Source organism: Schistocerca cancellata, chromosome 6, assembly GCF_023864275.1.
Source record: "Schistocerca cancellata isolate TAMUIC-IGC-003103 chromosome 6, iqSchCanc2.1, whole genome shotgun sequence".
Taxonomy (NCBI): Eukaryota; Metazoa; Arthropoda; class Insecta; order Orthoptera; family Acrididae; genus Schistocerca; species Schistocerca cancellata.
In genome coordinates, this window is record NC_064631.1 from 534,396,984 (window position 1) to 534,416,754 (window position 19,771).

Sequence of the window (19,771 nt, forward strand, 5' to 3'; positions counted from 1 at the left end):
GTGTAGCCATGTATGGAAGTGAAACATGGACGGTAAATAGTTTGGACAAGAAGAGAATAGAAGCTTTCGAAATGTGGTGCTACAGAAGAATGCTGAAGATTAGATGGGTAGATCACATAACTAATGAGGAAGTATTGAATAGGATTCGGGAGAAGAGAAGTTTGTGGCACAACTTGACCAGAAGAAGGGATCAGTTGGTAGGATATGTTCTGAGGCATCAAGGGATCACCAATTTAGTATTGGAGGGCAGCGTGGAGGGTAAAAATCATAGGGGGAGACCAAGAGATGAATACACTAAGCAGATTCAGACGGATGTAGATTGCAGTAGGTACTGGGAGATGAAGAAGCTTGCACAGGATAGAGTAGCATGGAGAGCTGCATCAAACCAGTCTCAGGACTGAAGACCACAACAACAACAACAACACTCTTCTCTATAGTATTATTCTTCTCAGTGTCCATTCCTTCTCTTCTTTCCTGTGTTTATTCATCATCTTCAAACCACATCTACTTCTGAGGTACACTGTATCAATGATCATCAGCATGCAACACAGACTTCATGACCATGCAGATTGCTGATGCAGCATTGAATGCCACAGATTCTTTCCTCTGATAGTTATAATTACATTTATTCCTATTGATCCCACTTCATCCCTATTCCTGATGTACTTCATCATTTTGTTTTCCACATCTGCCCATGTCACATGAACTTTTGATCCTCGACCTAACCCATCCCTTTCCCTCACTCTTTGCTTATTGCAACACACACACACACACACACACACACACACACACAAACACACACACACACACACACACACCTCATCGCTCCTTTTCGTCCATGTTTCTGTATATTTTTGACATATTTGTGCGTATTTTTACATGAGTACATGTGTTTCATGTATTTTTGCCTATTTTTATATATTTGTGCTTATTTTTATATATCTGCGCACATGTTTTCGTATCTGTGCTTGTTTCTGCATGTCTTTACATATTTTTATGCATCTTTATTCATCTTTTCACTTATTCAGCTCCTCTTACAACCATCAACACCTATTTTGCACATTTCTGTGTCATTCCCATTTTCTTTTACACCATTTCTCCCACAATGGAACCTTGCTCCATCTTTCCGCACCAGTTCAGAAAATATTCCTTCCCATAGCTAAAACTCAGTCCTACATCCTGTTTCCCAAATGCTGCCTAAAGTATGGAATCCCCACAAATGTCCCAACTGTAAAGACTCTGTTCTCTGGATTCCACTCCACCTTTCACAATGACCTACACCTTTTCAGATTCCGCCAATCCCTGGCTCTCACAAACCTGGTACTGCAAAAACACATCTTCATGGCATAGGCATCTCAGAACCAGCTGTGCTCCCTCCACAAGACACTACTACTCTGCTGTCTCTGCTCCATACATCACATCTCTGCAATTGAATCCCTTGCTCTTCAGCACCTGGAGGAGCATTCCAGACATCACCTCCATAAGTTATCCAACCTGCTGACATCCTGCTGCCACCTCAGGGCACCATTACCCAACACCTATCATACTCACAGTGTTCCTCATCATCCACCCCTCATAGCAGCTAAACCCTGCCTAGGTGACCTTTTCAGCTTGCCACTTCCCCCAAAATTCCCTACCAACACTCCACCAAATCCAAATCCATAGCCAAAACATTCCTGTAACACTGTTGTTAACTTTTCCATCAAAACCCTCAGCTCCATAGAAGTTTCAGTCGTTTCCAAAGGCCTCACTTTTAGCCCTACACCCAAATTTAACAAAGCTGGACTTGTCAAAGACCTTTCCCCTTCTCCTGATCCCTGCAATGGAAACACTTCTTTGCCACCGATCCCTCCAATCAAAACCACTCTAATTCCAACATTGAGCCCTGCCTCTTCCAATTCATACCACCATCCAACCATGACACTCTTCCCCTCCCATTTAATGACCCACTGGTCACCTACCAGGAATTCCTTACCTCCAACTTAGCTTCACCGTCCTTCCCCAAGTTGCTTCCTCAGAACACCTACCTTTCCGTAGAAGAAATAACTGCCATACACAACTTCAAACAAATCCTGACTCAATCATCCTACCTGCAGACAAAGGTTCCACCAATGTTGTTATGAATTGCAGTGACTACCTGGTAGAAGGGGTCTGCCAGTTACTTGACTCCTCCACCTATAAACTCTGCCAGAGTGATCCCATCCCAGAAGTCCAACACAAACTCCAATCTCTGCTTAAAGCCTTAAGCCCTTCCCAGAACATACCCCTGAGTCAATTTCCTTCTTTGCCCCTATGACACCTCACACACCCACCTTCTTCATGCTCCCCAAAATCCATAAACCCAACAATTCTGGATGCCCCATTGTGGCTGGTTATTGTGCCCCCACTGAGAGAATTTTGACCCTTGTTGACCAACACTTCCAACCAATTGCCCATAATCTAGCCTCCCACGTCACCACATCAAAGATACCAACCACTTCCTTCACGAACTCTCCACCATCCCCACTCCTTTATCTCCTGGATCCCTACTCATCACTGTTGACTCTTCCTCCCTATACATCAATATCCCTCATGTCCATGGTCTTACTGCTATTGGACACTACCTTGCCCAACACGCTTCAGACTCCAGACCCACTACCTCATCCTCATTCACCTCACTACCTTTATCCTAACCCACAACTACTTCGCATTTGAAGGGAAGATATATAAGCAAATCTGCAGCACAGCCATGGGCACCCACATGGCACTCTCCTATGTGAACCTTTTTGTGGGCTATGTAGAGGAGACCTTCCCAGCTTCCCAAAACACCAAACCTCTAGTCTGGTTCAGGTTCACTGGTGACATCTTCTTGATCTGGGTTCAGGGACAGGACATCCTGGCTTAATTCCTTCACAACTTCAACACTTTTTTCCCAATCACTTCACATGGTCCTCCTCAACCCAGTGTGCCACCTTCCTAGATGTGGACCTCCACCTCTCTTATGGCTTCATCCACACCTCTGTCCACATTACCCACCAACCACTAACAGTACCTGAATTTCTACAGCTGTCATCCCTTTCACACCAAAAAGTCCCTCTGATATAGCCTGGCTGGCCAGGAACAGCATGTCTGCAGTGGCAAAAACTCCCTTGCACAGTATGCTGAGAGTCTTACCAAAGCCTTCACAGACATGCACTACCCCCCAGACCTAGTCTGCAAGCAGGTCTCCCATGGCATTTCCCCTCACATCCCTAATCCTCCCACCACCCTCAAGAACCAGCCACAAAGACTGTCCCCTTCATCATTCAGTTCCACCCTGGACTGAAACAACTGAACCACACCCTTTGCCAGGCCTTTGATTGCGTATCATTGTGCCCTGAAATGAGGGGCTTCCTACCAGAGATGGTTCCCACCCCTCCTAAAGTGGTGTTCTGTCACCCATCCAACCTTAACAATATCCTAGCCCACCCCTATGCCATTCCCAATCCCAACCTCTTGCCAGAAGGATCATACCCCTGTGGAAGACCCAGGTGCAAAACCAACCCAATCCACATACCCAGCACTTCCTATTCCAGTCCTGTCACAGGTTTATCCTACCTCATCAGGGCCAAGCCACCTGTGGAATCATCCTTGTCATTTACCAGCTCTTCTCCAATCATTGCACAGCTTTTTATATTGGTTTGGCTGTCAACCAGCTATCCATCAGGAAAAACGGTCACTGCCAAACTGTGGCTGAGAGCGAAGTACCTGTGGCACAACAGATAGCTGACCATTAACACACTTGATTTCAGTGGCTGCTTCACTAACTGAGCCATCTGGATCCTTCCCTCTACCACCAGCTTTTCTGCACTCTGCAGATGGGAGTTCTCTTTACAATACACTCTCCACTCCCATAACTATCCCTGCCTCAACCTACGGTGAAATACTGTCCCCATACCCTCTACCCAACAATTTCCACCCTCTGCGTCCTATCAGCTCCTACTGCCTTGTTCCTTTGCATCCCTCTGCCAGTGCATCCACCCCTCTTTCCTCACTCCTCTCCTTTTTTTGCAACTTTTTTCCCCACCTCCCTGCCCTACAATCTCCTGAGGTTGTGCCTGTGGGCATAGACTGCCCACAGGCAGTCTGTGCAGACTCGACCAGACAGCGTTTTTCACTCTCTCCACCCATACACTACTGTCCCTTCCCATTCCCCACCCCCTACAGATCACTGCTTGCATCCCACAAGATGTTTCATTCCAGCCCGCGATGCTCTAGTTGGTGGTCACGTGTGAGTGAGGTGTGCATATGTGTGTGTGTGTGTGTGTGTGTCTGTCTGTCTTTTAGTATTGATGGCTGTGGCCAAAAGCTACATGTTAGTGTCTTTTAATATATGTGAGTGTCTTATAATTGTGCCTGTCTGCAACTTGGTGTGTCTTCTTTATGGTAAGTAGCAATCTGTCTTGTTTTCCATTTGTCCTGCCTTTCTATTAAGACCCCTTTTTGTGGTGAACAAGTAGTGGTATCAAGTTGAGATTTGCCAAATACTATCTGTGGTGTAAAGGATTCAAGCTTGTTAATTATTGCAACCAAAGGTGAGGTCATTTATGTCACATGTTTTTATACTGCAAACTTACTCATCAAAACCTGTAGATGATCTATATATATGCATAATCAGTTTTGTATGGAATCCTCAGAGTGTCAGTCCTACTCCCACTTGTCTGGTTTTTAATACCTGGGGATTTCTAGTTTCCTGCCTGATCTGTGCCAGCAACATGACTCCATTCTAAACCCCAGTTGGGGACGTATATTCTGCATGGAAATCTCTTTCTACTTCTAGAATTTGGTTGGGAATGTTCATGCTAAATTCAGTCATATTATTAACCATAAATACCAATAGAGACTTACCACTGTTATTAACATTCTTCCTGCATGTTTGTGTAGATTAAATACTTCTTTAATTGTACCTGTGCTGCCACAGAAGATTATGATATTGGGTGTAATTGAGTGCACAGATATCAGAATACGCAGTAGTGGGTAATGCACAGGCAGGCTGTGAACTGCAATGACACTGTGAGCTCTCTCACCTCACCACATTACATTGAAGCTTAAGGCACATGGTGCACACATAGTTAATTCGTAGGCAGGTACAAATGTAACGGAGATTTTCCATGTTTTAGTGTATTATTATTATTAAGCTCTATATTTATTAAGGTTTCTTTTGTGTGGGTTACTCTTTTCTTTTTTCTCTTTTCCTTTTGGTATAAGTCAAGTTCACTGGTCAATTTTTTCTTGCTGCTTTTCCTCTCTGCCTAGTCAAAATATAAATCAGTCTTGACTTTCATTTCATCAAAGCTATGAACTACATCTTTATCAAAATTTGTTAATAATTTTTCGTTTTCAAAACACTAAGGCTTAAATCAATAAAATCTGGTGGGACTCTAAACTGCCTGAGTCTTCTTTTAATAGTGCTTTCACTTGGAAGAATGTGTTTCAAAACATTGCTGGCAAAAGATAATGCATTCTGCAGGCAATGTACAGTCACAGCCTTTGTAATACCTTCAGATGACCAGTTAGTACACTGCCCTTTCATAACCACTTGTTGTTGACAGCCAGAAAGAGAGCCCTGAATCACTTTTTGATTTCAGTGACTCCATGCTACATTGAGAGAGACACTCACATAAATATGCATTCCTTTGCCTAAAGTCTTTTATTTCTGTTTCCATAATTTCTAATTGTAGGCATATGTGTACATTGTTGCATTGACAGCAGTGTTAGTTTTTGTGGTTAAAGTTGGTCTAGTAGCGATTTCTTCATTATCTAGTTGTATATTTACCTGTATAATATCCTCTACTTCTTTACGGTAGCTTCATTTTCATGCCTGAGTGTTTTTCTTTATTAAGCCCATTACTACATTGTAAATCAGCACCATAGGCTGTTCGATTTAGAGTTTGAACATCAGTCTTCAAATTTTTTATTTGGAAGGAATATTTGCCAGTTCACTTTTCAAATCCCTTTCATAATCTGAATCAGTAAAATGTACAGAGCAGACACAAGCATTTTCAACTGAAAATTAGTCTGCACATTTACATGCATTTGTGTATTTTTATTTTGTCTTGTTTTTAGAAAATATATGAAACATAATTCCTGACTTACTAATTTGACTGTTGTGGTTAGTAAAAGTGGCATTCCTCAACACAATGATAACTAAAGTGTAACTCTTTACTCATTCACCAATCACTGAAACATTCACACACCTATAAACAACCTTGTTTTCACTCTTAAATGCAATTACAACATAATGTGTTATGGCAGTTGCAGGCTACTGAGCCCTGATTGGTTTCAATCTGACGTTATTAGCACAGTTTGCTATTGCGCATACACCTCATGATTCCTACTGTGTTTTCTACTACCTATGCTTCAGTGCAAAGTACGCCAATTATGCTAGTAATTTTGTCAGTAGGTCAACACAATGAGAGAGATTTCTAAGTGTACTGCAGTCAGAATTGGTCTTTTTATTTAACTTATTGATGACTTGATGCTTACTCTATCTATTTATTATCCATCTGAATCCCTAGGAGCCTCACATATTGAGTTGTATCTAGTATACATCCATTCATCTGTCCTTCTACATAGGAGAAATTTTTATTTGTTAAGAATTACATAGTATAAGTCTTTTAAGATTAAGACTTAAGCTGCTCTGTGAACCAGTTAAACCCTGTCCAGTTAGTCTCCTTGCTGTATCTTATATGGACATGTCTGGACCCACTGATGAATTATTTATGGAGGAGTAGAACAGGAGTGGGCCAAGTAATCAATGCCATATTCAGTGTTTCCTCATTCCAATCTGTTTTATTCCTTTGGTATCATTTATTAAAATGACCATCCTTTTTTTATTGCTAAGATATGACTCATCAATGCAAGGATATGTTTTGGCAAGGCGACAGAAAATTCCACAGGATCATTTTTCTTGCTTAGTTCTGACATAAGTGAGTTTGTGAGGTCATGTAGTGTTCTCTGTATAGAAAGCTTATACAGCAGCGTTCTAATTGTTTTTAGAAGGTTATTCTAAGAAAAAAAAAGTTCAATACTCTGTTATGAACTCTTCTGAAATGTGTTTGAGAACATGGGTAGGAGGATGATGCATCTATTATTAGGTGTTACCTTCTTATCCCTACTTTTCAATGGGTTACTGCAAATGTTTCAGCCTTTTAGAAAACACAGCTTGAGAAACACAGTCTTGTTAATATCATCATCATCATCATTATATGTGTATATACGTAGATTTTGAGTATAGTTTTAATATTTCAGTGCATCACAGTTTTGTGTTGCAGAGGCCGAGCTTCAGCTATTTAATAAGAATGCCAATAATAGTTTTGTGTCTGACAGTATTTTGGATTTTTCAGCGTGTCACAGTTTTCCATTGCTAAGGCCGAGTGTCAGCTATTTGAGAAGAATGCCAGTAATAGTTTTGTGTCTGGCAGTATTTTGGATTTTCTGCTAAGCTGCAGTAATAATGTGGAGTCAAGGAAACAATTTCTCAGGGATTGCAAATGGTGCAAGCTGATGGCAAAGTTAGCACACTCATTGGCAGAGTTCTCTGCTTAAATACAAGTCTGCTGTCATGACCTGCCTCTTGCATGTTATCATTTGAAGCCTTTGGACCATACCCTCCGATAGAGTATTTGACTTTTGCTTTTGCTAAGATATTTTCCTCTTTTGGTATTCACTATGAACATAATTTTGTAGCAGTCAGGCATGAAAATGACTGCTGGTAATTGGTGGGATCCATCTTCTTGTGTCATGATGGTCTTGATCCCCACCTGGAGTGTGTTGGTTTCTTTTCATGGCTTGGGAGTCAGGAGTGATGTGGACAACTGTAGAGAAGCAAATGGTGAATACAAAACAACTTCATGTTCACTCATTCAGCTTGGACATTTATTCAGGTATCCCCTCATCTGTGCCATGGTTTAACAACACTCGTGATATTCCAGTTGTAGTGGTGGGTGAGGTAGATGCAGCATGCAGCATACACCTAGTACCCAGGTGGCGATGTTAGTGTTGCTGGCACACCAGGAGCTGAGTTGACAGTGGTGGCCAATCCAGGATGTGGCTCTGCTGCAGACAGGGGACAGCCAGCAGCATCTCAGCCTCAGTGCCTTTATGCCATGTTGGGGCACTGCCCCAAATGTAACTCTGGACTGAAGACTGAAGAGCAGTGACTGGTGGATAGCAGTCCCCGGGGCCAGATACAGTGGTGAGTGGCTCTGCAGAGGCAGTGGCAGTGTCATGGCTGCTGTGGCCTGGGCAGTCAGGCATGGATCCTTGGGTTGTGGCCTCAGGGGGGTTGGTGACACAGCTACAGTGTGGCTCCAAGGCTGCATGAGTAAAGGTCGTGGAGGCGACTGACACCCAGCTGGTGCCATCCGTGGCCCTGTCATGCCAGTCGTGACATACTCAGCAGTGCCTGGGTTCAGGTCCGGTTGCTCTGTCTGCTGCACTGATTAGGGCAGTATTCTACACTCCTGGAAATGGAAAAAAGAACACATTGACACCGGTGTGTCAGACCCACCATACTTGCTCCGGACACTGCGAGAGGGCTGTACAAGCAATAATCACACGCACGGCACAGCGGACACACCAGGAACCGCGGTGTTGGCCGTCGAATGGCGCTAGCTGTGCAGCATTTGTGCACTGCCGCCGTCAGTGTCAGCCAGTTTGCCGTGGCATACGGAGCTCCATCGCAGTCTTTAACACTGGTAGCATGCCGCACAGCGTGGACGTGAACCGTATGTGCAGTTGACGGACTTTGAGCGAGGGCGTATAGTGGGCATGCGGGAGGCCGGGTGGACGTACCGCCGAATTGCTCAACACGTGGGGCGTGAGGTCTCCACAGTACATCGATGTTGTCGTCAGTGGTCGGCGGAAGGTGCACGTGCCCGTCGACCTGGGACCGGACCGCAGCGACGCACGGATGCACGCCAAGACCGTAGGATCCTACGCAGTGCCGTAGGGGACCGCACCGCCACTTCCCAGCAAATTAGGGACACTGTTGCTGCTGGGGTATCGGCGAGGACCATTCGCAACCGTCTCCATGAAGCTGGGCTACGGTCCCGCACACCGTTAGGCCGTCTTCCGCTCACGCCCCAACATCGTGCAGCCCGCCTCCAGTGGTGTCGCGACAGGCGTGAATGGAGGGACGAATGGAGACGTGTCGTCTTCAGCGATGAGAGTCGCTTCTGCCTTGGTGCCAATGTTGGTCGTATGCGTGTTTGGCGCCGTGCAGGTGAGCGCCACAATCAGGACTGCATACGACCGAGGCACACAGGGCCAACACCCGGCATCATGGTGTGGGGAGCGATCTCCTACACTGGCCGTACAGCACTGGTGATCGTCGAGGGGACACTGAATAGTGCACGGTACATCCAAACCGTCATCGAACCCATCGTTCTACCATTCCTAGACCGTCAAGGGAACTTGCTGTTCCAACAGGACAATGCACGTCCGCATGTATCCCGTGCCACCCAACGTGCTCTAGAAGGTGTAAGTCAACTACCCTGGCCAGCAAGATCTCCGGATCTGTCCCCCATTTGAACATGTTTGGGACTGGATGAAGCGTCGTCTCACGTGGTCTGCACGTCCAGCACGAACGCTGGTCCAACTGAGGCGCCAGGTGGAAATGGCATGGCAAGCCGTTCCACAGGACTACATCCAGCATCTCTACGATCATCTCCATGGGAGAATAGCAGCCTGCATTGCTGCGAAAGGTGGATATACACTGTACTAGTGCCGACATTGTGCATGCTCTGTTGCCTGTGTCTATGTGCCTGTGGTTCTGTCAGTGTGATCATGTGATGTATCTGACCCCAGGAATGTGTCAATAAAGTTTCCCCTTCCTGGGACAATGAATTCACGGTGTTCTTATTTCAATTTCCAGGAGTGTATTTCATTACAACTTGTATGCTTGTAGAGTCCTATGGAATCTGTAGCTAGCCATTCAGTACAAGAACTGAGTCAGTACTGACCACTCAGAACTACCCTTGAATAAATTTGAGATACCCATGTAAGCATACATTTTAAAAAAAATTAGGTGTTGTATTCATTCACTTTAACTGACAAACTTATTTCAATCTTAATTGCTAAGCTTACCCTTCAATTTTCTAGAAGCTTGATGCACTACACTTCTGACTTTGAATAAGGTGTCTCTTAATTACAAAGCAACCTTCATATAGATATAAAGTTTTTAGCCTTTTTCTCATATTTTGTTCTCAATTTGTGGTTTCTTAGCAATATCCCTTTATCTATGTGTTCTATGTTCCCACTAACTCTTTCACAACTTACTCAGTCATCCAGTGTAAGAGCAATTGTATCCAGGCAAATTGAACCTTTAAAAGGAATCCATTAAACTAACCATTTCTTGAAAATGTGTTTGAAATATACTGTATCTGAATTGAAAATCTTGTATGAAGAGTACACAATGGGTTAACACACTGTGAAGTAATTTACCTATCCTTACAAGTATCAGGGATTTTTGGTGTGTGTGAAGTGCATTATGTCTCTGTTCCTAGATATTTAAATTTCTTGAAAACCACAAAATACGCTAAAACTTCTTTTCCTGCAATTTCACAGCTGTACAAAAGGCAATTTACATTGTGATGAAGCAAGCTGGGATCTTTTTACTTTCTCTCTTGTTTTGACATCTGCCTCCTTAAAATTATTATTTTTTTCATTTTTGCCTAAGTACCTTTAACATGCATGAGTATAATCTGCTTTTCCATAAAAGAGAAAGGTTGGCCCTCAGTCTTAAGGGATATACCACCAGGTCTAATTTTGTGCTTGGTTTTGTGTGTGTAATCAATTTTCTAATTTATTTTGACTATTCCTAGTTAATATCTTTTGTTATAGGGTGAAATTAGTAATTGTTCTGTGGCTTAGATTCTGTTGTTGAATTACAAACAAATGTAAATTCTGTACTAATTATAATCATTTGGAAGAAGAACCACTAGGATTCTAAGGTATTTTTTGGCTCCATTCAAAAACATATTAATTCCAAAATAATTACCAGAGTTGTCAAAAGCATTGTTTGCGTAACTATATCTGTTAATTTCATCAATTAAAGAAATAATTTGGCCTAACCCTTGCAGTAGAAGAAACTGTTAGAAATGAGGAATTTTTCTATATATTCTGTTAATTTAATGAGTTATGTTTTAACTGTAATGTCTGTGACAATGTATAGTTTCAGTACCCGTTATTGTGAAGATATATAAAGGCCCAATTTCTGGACCTGAGACAGTCAGTCCATGGCTGATTTTCAGACGAGAAACCTGTATTGCTTAGATCAACAACAATGCATCAACTTAACTGTGGAGTAAGTGCAACACAAATAGGCCGTGTGTTAAAATAATGACAGTGTCTGTTCAATAGTGTCACATGTTTCATATTACTCTGCAAGGACCATGTGGTTAGGTTTTTACTGCTCATAGATATTTAACAGTAAACTATTTAGCAGTATGCTGATGTTTGCCTGCAAACTATTACTGAGGCTTATCAAAACAACAGTGAACTGGCCATATTAACTGTATAATACTGGGAAGTTATGAACAGTGAAAGCGAAGAACTGTGAAATGCAACTGTGCAGCTGTCAGCTAGATCATTTACAGTAGTCACTGTTTTAACTTCCACCTCCCATTTTTCAGCCAGTATAACAAAGCTTTGTGTCAACACCAAAGACTATTAACAGGGAAATAAAGCAAGCAAAAGTCACAACATTTCAGGGTGAGCAAGAAGAGGAACAAAAAGAACTACATCTGCATCTACATGATTACTCTACAATACTCCCATATATCATAACACAAAACAAGTGCCATTCTTTGAATTTTTAACATCCTCCATCTTTTCTATCTGATGCAGATCCCACATCATGGCAGGCGCTGTAGTTGACCCGCAACATTTTCTAAGTGTGCTGCCAATAGATCATTGGTTATCTTTCTTTTGTTCCAGAAGAACAAACCAAGTGCCTAGCATTCCTTCTGTCTGTAGGCTGCCCACAGCCAAGATTGCCATGACTGTGGAGATGCACATCATAAAAACAATTTTCTGCTCAACAGTTAAAATCAAGTATATGCATAGATAAGTCAAAGACCAGCTAGGGCTACAAGCACCTGGTGTCTACAACATCGGTTGCAAGTCTGGCATGCAGTACATCAGACAGATGCAGCAGTGCATCTCACAGCACTGTACAGAACAAGAGAGGATCATTTGCCTTGATCAAACTGACATGTCTGCTGTGGTGGAGCACAGCATCAACAAAGGTTACATATTTGTTTCTGAACAAAGGTGCTGTGCCATACCAATATGTTCTGGAATTTGGTTATCAAAGGGACAGTGGAAATAAGAATACAGGATTATCTTGTCAAGCCAGACAGCGGTTTCCAGTGCAGCTCTGCATGGGGTGTGGCAGCAGCAAAAATATGTCAGGAACATTCTTATGTGAAAAGGGCAGCAGGCAGAATAGACAGGAAGCATCAAGACTCAACATCCAGACCACCCTCCACTAAACCAAGGACACTCTCCATGAACGACAGCGACATCTCTCCAGCAGGCCTGCAATTGGTCCAGATATTGGGCCCTTTGGTGAGAAGTCTGCAATCCAGAGCCTGATACTTTGCCTGAAGATGACAAGTAGTAAACTTGTCATCGTCATAGACAAGGCAAGGTAGCCCCCGACAGTAAACCTTCTTGGTTGTTGTAGCCATCTTCAGATGTACTCTATTATATTTCCAGCATCTCCTGAATTTTTTTCTTGATCTTAGAAGTTTTATCATAATTCAGTCATCTGATCTAGCCTCAACAGTACTTTTGTAAAATGTAAACTGCTTTAATTCTTTCTGTGTAACTGCCAAATGACCCAAACTTTTAAGATTAGTAGCTCTTCTTTCATTATTCTGTAGCAGCAGTGTCAGGTACTGAATCATCAAAAATGACCAGCATAATTTTTGTATGTGGTTTGTTGAACAGTGTCCTAGATGGAAACAAAGTGAAAATTATCATCATATGTTCTGTTTTCTGTGTGTGAAAATTCTTTGTGTTGATTTGTGTCATTGAAGAATGTGCAGCAGTTTCTAAATTTATTTCTGTGTGAGGGAATATTTCTTTAAATATGGATTTCCAATGAAAGGTGACTGTTGCTTTCTAAAATTTTGCACCACCATGACAGAACACTGCAGCAAATACTTCTTCATGAAGATGGTTTGCAATAATATTAATTCTTGCTTACTACAGTTCAGTTGTGTGTTCCACCTCAAACAAGGTATTTGAGTGAATTCTGAAGCCTACGGGACTGAAGTAATAGACACAACTAATTGAATATATAATGACTTTTAGTTGGTGACTCATAAATGTATCTAAACACATGAAACTCATATGTATAAAATATCATTACCTTTCTTCTTCAATTTTGTGGGATATGTCACAAGGGAAACATATTCAAGCAGCAATTCTGTGGATCTCTGGTTTTCACAGCACGTTTGATTAGCAGTGTGTTTTCAGGCCTATAATCAAGTTAGAATGCACTTTCCACAGAATAACAGTGTGGGCTTTGGGAACTATGAGGATGCAAGGGGATAGTAACCAGAGGAGTTGAACTTGGCTATAAGCAGTTACATGACACCAATAATACTTCACAGTCTGGTTGACAGTGGGTACACATAACAACAACTGAAGAAAATGACTAGGTTAGTTGTTGAAATATTGTAGATAAAATGGATCAAAAGCTTCACTGTATACCCCTAAAGCATTCCATTAGCTAAGTGCTTATGTGACTTACAATAATTTTCTTTATGGATCTTTAGCTGCTGCAGTGGAAGATGTTGCTTACAGAATGTCTTGAGATTAATGTTAATACTTGACACAAGATAAGTAAATCAAAACTGAACTCCAATATTTGCTGCCCCTAGTGCAGTAACTGTAATAATATCTAATAATTTTCGCAATCATTGTATACCTCATTTTTGTCTTGATTAGTCTGCGTCTGCAGAAAAACAATATAAGATTTGTATGTCTGCCTTGGGGACAACAGACAAAGTGTTTGAATCAAGTTGGATCCACAAATATACTACTGGCTGTTACATGCTCGCTGAACTGAATTTCTACATGTAATACATTTAGCACAAAACCAGGACAATATCTAACATTTGTCACAAATTAAGCAAAAGTAAATTGAATTTCTGTATTTGCTACCTTCAACCACATAAATAGATTATATACTACTTTATGGACACAAATGATTGGTGTTATTAAGTTTTTCAATAATTTTTAGTGTTTATGAGGGGAATTCAATAAGTAATACAACACATATTTTTTTCTCAGCCAGTTTCAGTTGAAAAGAGATGCAGAATTTGTTGTGGAACATTGTGAAATTCTCCTACTTCAGCCCCTATAGTTTCATGAAATTCTAATAGGAGATCTGTCATAGAGTTTTTTTTTCTTTTTTTTAAAAAAAATATAGAGCATCACACACATTAACTGACATTTGCAGAATGTCCATGGAAACCTGACTGTGAACAAAAGCACTTTGAGCCATTGGGAGAGATGTCTGTCATCATCACAACAAAGTTGCTCGAAAACCTGTCCGATCTGTGTTCCAGCTGGGCACACACAGTTGTGACTTCTGCAACACAGACACTCTCATTCGAGGTGATTGATGGATTCAAATTAAACACCTCGCTGCACAACTGGTTGTCTCTGTTGGTAGTGCTGACACACCCATGCTACAGTTGGGATCGTGAAAAATGTGTACCTGCTGGGTTTCTTAACACCTAACAGAAACTGTAAAGAGCAATGAAGGATTGCATGTTATGAGGCTGATTGTGACAATTTTTTGTCAAATGTCATCACAAGCAATGAAAAATGGGTTCATCAGTTCAAACCAGAGACAAAACACTGATCCATGGAGTGACATCACACCATCTCTCCTCCAAAGGAAGACTTCAAAGCCACGCCTTCAACCTGTAAAGTCATGGTGATGGTCTTCTGTGACTCTACAGAGTAACATTCTGTTTAATGTCCTTCCTCACAGTGCAACAATCAGTTCTGAAGTGTATTGTGTTACCCTCAAGAAATTGGAGAAATGACTTCTGCTTGTTTGTCACCACAAAAATGCAAATGAACTTCTCCTTCTCTGTGACCACGCAAGGCCACACAGAAGTCTGTGCGTCCGAGGGGTGCTCACAGAACATCATTGGACTTCTTCCTCATTCACTCTACAGCCTGGATCTCACACCTTCCAGCTTCCATCTCTTCAGCCCAATTAAGGATGCCCTCCACAGGAAGCAGTATATATGGATGATGGGGGGGGGGGGGGGGGGGGTTATTGCTGTTACAAGATGTTGGCCCCAATGTCTGTCAGTAGAGTGGTATGATGCGGGCATACAGGTCCTCCCAAAAAGGTGGCATAAGGTCATTGTATTGACCGGAGATTATTTTGAAAAATAGGATTTTGTAGCCAAAAGAGCAGAGAATAATTTGGTGTATTGGACTCCTTAATAAAACCAACCTGCTATCAGAGAAAAAAAATGTATTGCATTACTTACTGAATGCCCCTCATACATTTATACTTCTGGAGTTTTGAATAAGTCTATAAAACAGCTACTTCTTGCATGCCACCAAAGCAGAGTATGTTTGATCCTCCAAGTTCCAGCTGCCCACTGCTCTCAATTATTTTTAAGAATAATAAAATATGGTTACAGAATTAAATTCTATATAGAGAAAAACAAAATAAATAATGGCCCTACTCTAATGTCTCTTTTTGAGGTTGTGTGTTCATATAATTGCTTATGCAGTCTCTATCATAACTGAATGTGCCACCCATTGTGTCTCCACCATTCTGTGTTTTGATAAATTTATTTTATTGATATTAATATTGCCAATTAATTTTACTGGTCTGGTTTAAAGTTCCAGGTGCCTTCTGGTTTTTGTTTGACAACACATGCCTTTGATTATCAGCTACACTGCTCTCCAGACCTGAAGAATGAAATAAATAAGTTAAATGACATGTCTTCAGAATGTTCTCCTGAGGAGTTGAAAACCCAATGTGAAAGGTAACTCCAAAGCTGATGAAAGCACTCTCACTTCTTGTGTGTGTGTTTTTTTTTTTCAACATGGATTTGGAACTATCATTAGTTCATTAATGTAAAATTTTTGGGTTGATACTGTTAAAACAGGATTTCTGAGGTATTTGAAAAAACCTCTATCTGTGATGAAGTCCAACAAGAAGTTTTGAAAGTACTGTCCCAGTTTGATGTATCTGTGCGCTATGCAGTTCGGTCATCTGCAGTTGGAGAAGATTCAGAAGATCTTTCTGCTGCAGGTCAAAATGCAACATTTTTAGGATTGATGGGAGAGTCAAACATCTTGTTGGCCATTCAGAAATGCTGGGGATCATTGTATATGTACCAGTCAGTCCAGTACAGAAGGTTTGTAATGCAAAATAATGATTTAGGCTCTAGTAGTAGTAGTAGTAGTAGTAGTAGTAGTACTTTGATTCATTTCTGGATCTCTGCTGCTAGGACATTTTACAAGTCTAGTTTGATGACAGACAGTTAGTCAGTCAAACCTAAAATCTGAGGAGGGATGGCCAGGTGGGGGTTAAAGCCTCCATTCTCCCAAATACAAGACCAGTCTGCTAAAAAAGCACAAACTGATTTATTTTATCATTAGTGTAACAAAATGTTTAACTTTTATACACTCATGCAAATAAATTATATCATGTGATATTTAAAACTTTCATGTCATATGAAATGAAATTTTTCACTCTGCAGCAGAGTGAGCCTTGCAGATTAAAGCTGTGTGCTGGACCATGACTCGAACTCAGGACCTTTGCCTGGAGATAGGAGATGAGATACTGGCAGAAGTAAAGCTATGTGGATGGTTTGTGAACTGTGCATTGTAGCTCAATCAGTAGACCACTTACCTGCAAAAGGCAAAGGACCCAAGTTTGAGTCTCAGTCCAGCACACAATTTTGACCCGGCAGGAAGTTTCATGTCATATAGATTGCTTTATAAATGTTCTGGGGAAAAGCCAGGTGTCAGCAACTTTCTGCTTGATACTTCATTACAAACTCTTCTGGTCATATTCAGTTGTATTCTGGTAAAAGTATACTGAACTCCCATATTTAAGACCCTGCTGCACCGTGTAATGATAAGTCAGTGTCAAATGTTACTTAAGTGGTAGTGTGTCTGCTGCAAGTCATAGGTTGCTCTGAGGCCTCTCCTACTTGGAAGTTTGCTTTAGCATTATGTGATTGACAATCTTCATTCTGTAAAATCTAAGTTTCAGAGAACAACCTACATTACAAGTATCATATCAAGTGACTCTATAGGGAAAAAATGATGTAGTGCACTTGAAAATGTTCAAATGTGTGTGAAATCTTATGGGACTTAACTGCTAAGGTCATCAGTCCCTAAGCTTACACACTACTTAACCTAAATTATCCTAAGGACAAACATACACACCCATGCCCGAGGGACTCAAACCTCCGCCAGGCCGTAGTGCACTTGTATACAGAATAAAATGTAATTGGATTGATAAAAATTCTACTCACTAAGCAGTGACAGAAGAAAATACGTGAAGATGTCAGAGCCATTGTCTCTTCCTTCTAGCAGAAGGGTTGAAGGGGAAGGAAGAGGGATGAAGGACACAGACTGACAAGGTTTAGAAAATGGGGAGAGTTAAGGAAAAGTCACCCAGAAACCTGGATCAGCAGAGACTTACTGGATGGGATGAGAAGGAAAGACTGATTGTTGGAGACTGCACCTTATGAGATTTGCAATCTCAGCACTGATAAAGGTAACACTAGCATACTCATCCCAATGACGACTGTATTAAAAAGATGTAATTTAATGGGATAGATACAAAAATCTATTTACCAAGCGGCAGCAGAACACACACATAAAAGATGATTGTAATTGGCGAGCTTTCACAGCCAGTGGCTGCTTCTTCAGGCAGAAGGGTTGAAGAGGAAGGAAGAAGGGTGAGAGAAAAGTACTGGAGAAATCTAAGAAAAGGGACAGATTTTGGAAAAGTCACCCAGAACCACAGGTTAGGGGAGACTTATGGCATGGGACGAGAAGAAAAGACTGATTGTTGGGGAGTGCATCAGACGAGATCTGAAAACCTGAGAGCTTAAAGGTGGAAGACAGGGTAATATGCACACAGAGATTACTGCTTAAACATCATACATTAGTTAATAAGAGTGAAAAGCTAAGTGCATTGTTCCTAACAGAGGAGGGAGGGGGTGTTGAAAAATAGATGGGTAAGACAATGGAAGATGTAAAAAACTAAAATGGAGTGAAGCAAAGAGTAGTTACTGTGAAGAAATGCTGAGACTGAAGAAATCAACGTAAATTAAAGCCAAGTTAAGAATCCAGATGGCACATGTGGTGAAACAGCACCAAGTTCATGATTGGCATGTTGTAGAGTACGTTCTGCATCAGGATATTGTGAGTTGCCAGTATGCACCCTCTGTTTATGCCCATTCATCCTAATTGATAATTTGGTGGTAGTCATGCCGATGTAGAAGGCCAAACAGTGTTTACATAATAGCTGGAATATGATATGTGTCATTTCACAGGTGGCTCTCCCTTTGGTAGTATACATTTTGCCAGTTACAGGGCTGCCATAGGTGGTGGTAGGAGGGTGCATAGGGCAAGTCTTGCAATGGAGACATTCACAGAGGAAGGAGCCATAGGGTAGGGAGACGGGTGTAGAATGAGCATAGGGTCTGACAAGAAGATTGTGGAGATGGGGAGGGTGACGGAAAGCTATTCTAGGTTTGGTGGGCAAAATTTCAGACAGAATGGATCTCATTTCAGGGCAGGATTTTAGGAAGTCATGGCACTGACATGGCCCATAGCTATATCTTATTTTGTCAATAATTGATTGTTTTCATTATTGTATTAATAAAATGTGTTTTATAATGTGACTCATTCTATCTCAGCATACATAAGGACTCCACCAACCACTTAATGAAGAAAATTCCAGCATTTTTAATTGTTGACTCTCTACCAAAGGAGGTTGTCTTGGGACTGAGACCACATAGTTTGGTTCTATGTAAGTTGTAAGGACTGCCTCAGATTCACAAAGAATATCTTTATGTTTTACTCTGAGCGGTATTGGAGCTGCCACCTATGATTTTGCCAAATATTTGTCTTCTTTACTGAGGCCCATTTTAGGCAGGTGCCTACACCACACATGAAATTCCTTTGATTTTACCAGCAGACTTCAGTCACTTAAGCTGAAAAGCATGGACTTATTGGTCAGTTTTGACATTTTATCATTTTTCTATAAAAGTACCTTTGATGACCTTGCTGTCTCACTAGAAACTGCTTTTGGTATGATGTAACAGCATTGTTTGAGCATATGCACTCCCTTTATCATGTTTTTCTTTTTCTTTTTATTGAACAATGAGTTTTATAACCATTCTGAGAGTGTCATTATTGAGAGTCCTGTATCTCCTCTGATGACCAGTCTTTTTATAGTAGATTTTGAGGAGTAGGCACTCGAGTTAACAGTTCTAAACTTACAGTATTCCTGCATATGTTGACAATATATACATATTGTTTGTCATCGTGATTTCGACAGTCACCAAGAGCTTCATCTACAACTTCATCTATACTTAAACTTCACAACCCACTTTATGGTGTGTGGTAGAGAGTACTTTGCATTCCACAGACACTCCCCCCCCCCTCCGCCCCCTTCCCACCCCCCCCCCCCCCCTTTTCCTGTTCCAATCACAAATTGTGTGGGGCAAGAAAA

General features: G+C 41.4%; 1 protein-coding gene across 1 annotated transcript in view; it reads left to right on the forward strand.

Annotated features, from left to right (window-relative positions):
• The window catches only part of LOC126191082 (putative phosphoenolpyruvate synthase), a 358,083-nt gene that overhangs the window by 146,854 nt on the left and 191,458 nt on the right, over nt 1-19,771 (forward strand). The window contains exons 11-12 of the mRNA XM_049931802.1: nt 15,910-16,055; nt 16,179-16,430. Coding sequence (XP_049787759.1) covers nt 15,910-16,055; nt 16,179-16,430 — 398 coding nt within the window. The remainder of the gene's footprint in view (nt 1-15,909; nt 16,056-16,178; nt 16,431-19,771) is intronic.